We start from the raw sequence: 7,339 nt of genomic DNA, 5'->3' as shown, positions 1-7,339 counted from the left end.
AATGTGGCTATAGCACTAACAGATTGGTTTCTGTTGCAAGAGCTTTTGACGAATGCTTTGTAGTCTCGCAATAGTACTTCAAAAGTTACAAAGAGATGGTCGGATAAAGCAGGATTATGCGGTTCGACTAATCTCTTGACCACAGAATTAACCTGAGAAACTTCAGTGAATAGTCAGCTTGACTCCAAGTTTAGCAATCAGTGAAATCTTTCCCAACTGGAGTTTGATGGACGTCGTTTCACAATACTTAACATTGGTAAGCCTAAAGAAAATTGCATACAACCGGTTGCCATAGCGACATATTGTGTGCATTGCCATTAAAGCTGAAGGAGTCAAACAGTGTTATATAAATACAAGTAAAATGCTGAGAAGTACAAGTGGTGCTTTACTGGCTCCAATTATTGTATATGCAAACCCCATCCATTTGAACTACAATACCGTTTCCAAGTATTCAACAGAAATTCAGAACATATTAACCATCTTTTATTTATCATCATAAAAAACCAACAACAGTCATTCTTCAGACTCCAGCTTTCATCTGGTTGTTGGGTGGCAGGGCCTTGCCCAGGTGGGTCCCCACAGTCAGTCCAAACTCCCTGGCGGCATGTTTCTCATGGACCTCAGGCTTCAGCTGGTAACCCTTCTCCCCATCAAAGCAGTCCAAGGGAGTGAAAGCAAGTGGGTTTTCTCCCAGGAGGCCTTGCATGCGCGTACGCCAGCCCTCCAGCATGGTACCGCGTGCCTCAGAGGAAACGTGAGACGGGGCCCAGAAGATCTGAGGAGCCAGAACCTGGAAGCCACAGTAGTGCAGGATGCCATTCTGGAGGAAACGGGGAGATACAATTAGTGATGATGCAGACAATAAATAAGTTTCCCCTGGAACAGCTTTTTGATAATCATTGATCCAAATAAAATACCTGCAGTGGCCAAAGAGTGACATTCATGTCTCCATTAATGCCATTTGCACTGAACATGGACTCCTGAGACCCAGTGGTGAAGGAGAGCATGGCCCTCTTGTCCTGTGGAAAAAGACAAGATCTACTGTAAGTAGGGAGAGATAGTCACAATAAGGCAAACCTCTTGATTTGCTTTGTTACCTTGAAGATTCCCTGGCTGTAGCGCTTCTCGTGGGTGAAGGCAAAGCCCAGTGTGAGCACCCGGTCCATCCAGCCCTTCATGATGGCAGGAACAGTGAACCAGTACATGGGGAACTGAGAAGTAGGGCTAAGGTTAGTTCATAACAGAGGCATGGCTTAAAAGAATAACACATTTTCATTCTGGCTCCACCTGAAAAATGACGAGGTCGGCCTCAGTGAGTTTGCGTTGTTCTTCAGTGATATCAGCAGTAAGCTTTCCCGCTTCCCATGCCAGTTTGGTCTCCTCTCCGTAACAGAAGTGATCTGCATTCTTAACTTCTCCTGCAGGGAAAATAAATGTTTGCGAGTCTGAAGACCAATTTGAAAGCTAAACTATTTATTTTCAGTGAGGTATTTACCAGTGATGTCCTCAGCTGTAGCAGTGGCCTTAAACGTCATGGCATACAGGTCAGATACTTCTACTGCGTAGCCCTTAGCAGTTAAAACTTCCACCACAGCGTCTTTGGCTGCAGAGTTGAAGGAGCCAGAGCTCTGGTGTGCATACACAATCAACACTTTCTTTGACACTAAAACAAGAAATACATGATTCCAATGAGAACACATCAGAACAGAAACACATGTATTAGATTCAATCTGAACATGAGCTATACACTCAAGGTCTCAGCAAATACAAGAAGACAAAGTTAAAAACATACCCATTTTGAAGCAGGAAATTGTAAATGCTGGATTTTACAATTAGACTGTGTGTTGATGGAAAGGGTGGCTCATGCTAGAGCAAACTGAAGAAGCTGCTTTTATACTCCACACCACTCAACATACTGCCTTCTGGCTCATTTCTCACAGGTGCTGTCAATCAGCAATCAAGCTCACTGACCAATCAGATGGCAACAGGACTCATCAATCTAGTATCTAATCTACATGTATTCACTGAATTTGGACAGCATTTTAAATGGGGAGGAACTTTTCTACCACTACAAGCCAAGTATGTGTATGTGTTTATCCAGCTGCAGATTTAGCCAGTTTTTAACACAGGACACACTTACAATAGTACTCTTGCAAAAAAAGTGTCATTCATGTGTGCTTTTTCCCCGTTTAGCCAACCCGAGACACCGCGTAGGTTTTTCCATGTCTCTGTTTTTGCGTCATTTAATACAGAGGCCCTGCAGATCTGAAGGATCAGAACGAGGATACTATTCTAGAGCTGGGAGGACAATGTGCAGAGCTACAAAAGCATTATAAGATGCATATTTTGAAAGTTATAGGCAACTTAAATTAAAGCATTAAAGTATTTTGGTGAAGGGAGGATTAGATCAAAATCACACATGGTTGACAGACTAAGTGTTTAAATGAAGGGATTACAGATCAATTTCGTTAATCAATGTTTATTTATAGCCCAATATCACATTAGTCTCAGTGGACTTCACAGTTTGTAAAGAATATCGGAATGACAATGCGACACCCTCTGTCCTTAGACCCTCTGTTCTGAGACCCTCACATCGTACAAGGAAAAACTTCCGGAGAAAACCCACAGTTTAAAGGGGAACATGGAGAAACCTCAGGGAGAGCAACAGAGGAGGGATCCCTCTCCCAGGATGGACAGACGTGCAATAGATGCCGTGTGTAAATCGAAAAGATAATACATTTGCAACATACAGATGTAGCACTCCAGATCAGACTCAAATGGGTGTGTCCCAGTCAAAAGCCCAGTGGCTGGGGGTGTTGCCAAATTGCTAGAGGGCGTTGCTTTTATACTCCACACCACTCAACATACTGCCTTCTGGCTCATTTCTCACAGGTGCTGTCAATCAGCAATCAAGGTCACTGACCAATCAGATGGCAACAGGACTCATCAATCTAGTATCTAATCTACATGTATTCACTGAATTTGGACAGCATTTTAAATGGGGAGGAACTTTTCTACCACTACAAGCCAAGTATGTGTTTATTCAGCTGCAGATTTAACCTGTTTTTAACACGGTACACACTTACAATAGAACAGTTGTAAAAATATTTTGTCATTCATTTTAATGTTTGCTTTATCCCCATTTTAGCCGACCCAGAAAGAGACACAGCGTAGGTTTTTCGTGTCTCTTATGCATCTTTTAATACAGAGGCCCTGCAGATCTGAAGGATCAGAACGAGGATACTATTCTAGAGCTGGGACGACAATGTGCAGAGCTACAAAAGACTTTCTACAAATATGCATTTTTTGAAAGTTATAGCACCAAAGAGCAAAGCATAATAGTTTGGTGATGGGAGGATTGGATCAAAATGACAGGGTTGACAGAATTTAAGTGTTTGAAATGAAGGGTTACAGATTATTTTTGTCAAGTCTCCTGACCACAGAAGTTAACTTGAGAAACTTCAGTGAATAGTCAACTTGGCTCCAAGTTTAGCAATCAGTGAAATCTTTCCCAGCGGGAGTTTGATGGACGTTGCGACTCTGTTGCTCCTTTGAAAAAGAAGACAATAAAACAACATAGATTATGAGCATAATGCCGAAACCCGCAAAATAAAGCAAGAGTCGAGACAACTTGAAAGGATATGGTGTTCCACTAAACTTGAAGAATCTCGTTTAATTTGGCATATTACTCTCAATGAATATAAGAAAGCACTGCGTAAAGCGAGAGCAGCCTACTACTCTTCATTAATAGATGAGAATAAGAATAATGCAAGATTTCTTTTCAGCACTGTAGCCAGGCTGACAGAGAGCCACAGCTCCATTGAGCCTTCTATTCCCATAGCACTCAGTAGCAATGATTTTATGTGCTTTTTTAACGATAAAATTGTTACTCTTAGAAACAAAATTAATGACCTCTTGCCTTCGACCAGTATAGTGTTATCAACAGCTCCCGGAAACGTAAGTTCTAATATTACACTAGATAGTAAACTAGAATGCTTTTCAGCCATAAACCTTGAACAATTAAATTCAATGATTCTCTCTTCTAAACCATCAACGTGCATGTTAGACCCAATTCCAACTAAGCTGTTGAAGGAAGTGTTTGCATTAATTAGCATTTCTTTATTAAATACTATGAATATGTCTTTATTATCAGGCTATGTTCCACAATCATTCAAAGTAGCAGTGATAAAACCGCTTCTTAAAAAGCACAACCTCGATCCAGAGGTTTTAGCCAACTGTAGACCTATTTCTAATCTTCCGTTCCTCTCAAATATTCTTGAGAAAGCGGTCGCAAAACAGTTGTGTGATTACTTAAAAAACAATGATTTATTTGAAGATGTTCAGTCTGGCTTTAGAACACATCATAGAACAGAGACAGCTCTGGTTAAAGTCACAAATGACATTCTAATGGCCTCAGACAAGGGACTTGTCTCTATTCTTGTTTTGCTCGATCTCAGTGCTGCATTTGATACTATCGACCATGACATCCTATTGCAAAGACAAGAGCACTTAGTTGGCATACAGGGAACTGCTTTAGGCTGGTTTAGGTCCTATCTATCTGAACGCTCTCAGTTTGTACGTGTTAACGATGAATCTTCCACGCAAACCAAAGTCAGCCATGGAGTGCCACAGGGCTCAGTGCTCGGACCTATTTTGTTCACATTATATATGCTTCCGTTAGGCAATATCATAAGGAATCATTCTGTAAACTTTCATTGTTATGCAGATAATACTCAACTATATTTATCAATCAAGCCTGATGAAATTAATCATCTAAATAAAATTCAAGACTGCCTTAAGGACTTAAAAACGTGGATGACCTTAAACCTTTTGATGTTAAACACGACCAAAACTGAAGTTATTGTACTTGGCCCGAAGAATCTACGAAACAAATTATCTAAAGACATACTAACTATGGATGGCATTAATTTGGCCTCCAGAGAGACTGTAAGGAATCTTGGTGTTATATTTGATCAGGATTTATCCTTTAACGCCCACATAAAATCAATTTCAAGGACCGCCTACTTCCATCTACGTAACATTGCAAAAATCAGGCATATCTTGCCTCAAAACGATGCAGAGAAACTAGTCCATGCATTTTTTACTTCTAGGCTGGATTATTGTAACTCCTTAGTATCAGGGAGTACCAAGAAGTCAGTCAAGTCGCTTCAGCTGATTCAAAATGCTGCAGCTCGTGTACTAACCAGAGTTAGGAAAAGGGACCACATTACTCCTGTTCTGGCTGCCTTACACTGGCTCCCTATAGAACACAGGATAGAATTTAAAATTCTTCTTCTCGCCTACAAAGCCCTTAATGGGCAGGCGCCATCTTACCTTAAAGAACTCATTATACCCTACTGTCCTACTAGAGCATTGCGTTCCAAGAATGCAGGGTTGTTGGGTGTTCCTAGAGTCTCTAAAAGTACAATGGGAGCCAGAGCCTTTTCTTATCAAGCTCCACATTTGTGGAATCAGCTTCCAGTTTATGTTCGGGCGGCAGACACTAGGGGTGTTGAAAATAATCGTTTCTACGATGCATTGCGATGCGGACTTGGACGATTCGGTCTCGATGCAGTGACGGAAGATAATCGGTTATAGAGTAGTAACGTTGCTTCCTGATTTTCCGGCCGCGGCTTTACTATAACGTTTTTTCTGTCACTTTAATATCAAATCGGTCGGTGACGCAGAGATCAGGGAACAGACGTGACAGCGGCGCAGCAACACGGAGCAGTCTGCTTTATCCACCAACACAACACCAGTCCAGAACCCACAGCAGAAGGACCCGCTCTGAATCACTCACAGACAGGGATTTATGTTTTTCAAAAATAATCGCGTTACAATCATGTCAGGTTTTTGGTGGATTTAATTAAGTCTTGGATTGCAGAGTATGAATGTCCTCTAGCAATTTGCAGACGATATATACGTGTGTAAAGTTTGTGAAGGCAGGAGGAAAAAAGCTTCCGCGATCACCGTCTCCTCTGTTCCTCCAAGCCCCGCCCCCTCCCTGAAAATAATGAGTGACAGGCTGATAGTGACCCGATAGAAACTTTATTATTCACTTAATCACTGAGATATAATGAAGCTAACTTAATCTCATACATTCATGGGATTTATGTAACAGTAAAACAGAGAATGTAAGTGTGCACCCACATGCAGTATTTTAGTTGTTATATGCTGTTGTAAATACTCCTGTTGTCTGCTGTGTTCAGACTCAAGTCCTGTGTGTGATGCCTCATTCAGGACATTCAGTGTCCTTTCTTAACAGAAGACTGTTGCTAGAAGCTGCAGCTCGACTGCAGAAGCATTAGTTTTTGTTTTTGAGGATGGAACAACTTCACACACGGAGGCTAGACCTATACAATTCATTTATTTTGGTTTATAAATTAATGTCAAGACATTTATGTTATTCATTTCTGAAGCACTTTCTAAATAATAAAAAGAGAGTTCATATGTATTTACAGCATGTATGCATTGATGAAAAATAAGCCATGTGCAGTAATATAGAAGATTGAGGATGCAACGCATTGGTATGAATCGTGATGCACCGTGATATCGAACCGAATCGAATCGTTGACAGGATAATTGTAATCGAATCGAATCGTGAGACCAGTGAAGATGCACAGCCCTAGCAGACACCCTATCCGTTTTTAAGAGTGCGCTTAAGACCTTCCTTTTTGATAAAGCTTATAGTTAGGGCTGATTAGATTCAGCCCCTAGTTTTGCTGATATAGGCTTAGTTTGTCGGGGGACATCTTACTTCTTCCTTCTCTCTGTCTGTACCCGTGTACTCTCATGTTCCAATGAACCCAGCTTCCCCACATGTCTTTCTTTTTGGTGTCTATATACGCCGGGATCCGGAGTCATGGATGATCCTGCGGTCCTGAGCCCTGGATCGCGAGCCCTGGATCGCGAGTCGTGGCTGCGGTCCTGGATCATCGGTCCTGGATGGATATCCTCGTGGATTCATCTTCCTATTATACACACATGCATTTCCAAACATTTGGACTATGTATGTTGCAAATGTATTATCTTTTCGATTTACACACGGCATCTATTGCAGTCTGTCCGTCCTGGGAGAGGGATCCCTCCTCTGTTGCTCTCCCTGAGGTTTCTCCATGTTCCCTTTAAACTGTGGGTTTTCTCCGGAAGTGTTTCCTTGTACGATGTGAGGGTCTAAGGACAGAGGGTCTAAGGAAAGAGGGTGTCGCATTGTCATTCCGATATTCTGTACAAACTGTGAAGTCCACTGAGACTAATATGATATTGGGCTATATAAATAAACATTGATTAACGAAATTGATCTGTTACCCCTTCATTTAAACACTTAGTCTGTCAACCC

The 7,339-nt window shown here is 41.5% G+C and overlaps 1 protein-coding gene across 1 annotated transcript; it reads right to left on the bottom strand.

Moving 5' to 3' along the window:
* Window positions 1–461: 461 nt before the first annotated feature.
* LOC117455440 (NAD(P)H dehydrogenase [quinone] 1-like) lies at window positions 462–1,890 on the bottom strand. Its single transcript, XM_034094957.2, has 6 exons — window positions 1,793–1,890; window positions 1,496–1,663; window positions 1,288–1,418; window positions 1,098–1,211; window positions 918–1,019; window positions 462–820 (listed from the first exon to the last, which is right to left on the bottom strand). The coding sequence occupies exons 1-6, from the start codon at window positions 1,794–1,796 to the stop codon at window positions 521–523; spliced, it is 819 nt and encodes a 272-aa protein (XP_033950848.1). The 5' UTR covers window positions 1,797–1,890; the 3' UTR covers window positions 462–520.
* Between the last annotated feature and the right edge of the window lie 5,449 nt (window positions 1,891–7,339).

This window comes from Pseudochaenichthys georgianus, chromosome 11 (genome assembly GCF_902827115.2).
Source record: "Pseudochaenichthys georgianus chromosome 11, fPseGeo1.2, whole genome shotgun sequence".
NCBI lineage: Eukaryota > Metazoa > Chordata > Actinopteri > Perciformes > Channichthyidae > Pseudochaenichthys > Pseudochaenichthys georgianus.
The sequence above is the reverse complement of the archived record's forward strand: the minus strand, read 5'-3'. Positions and strand labels throughout refer to the sequence as shown.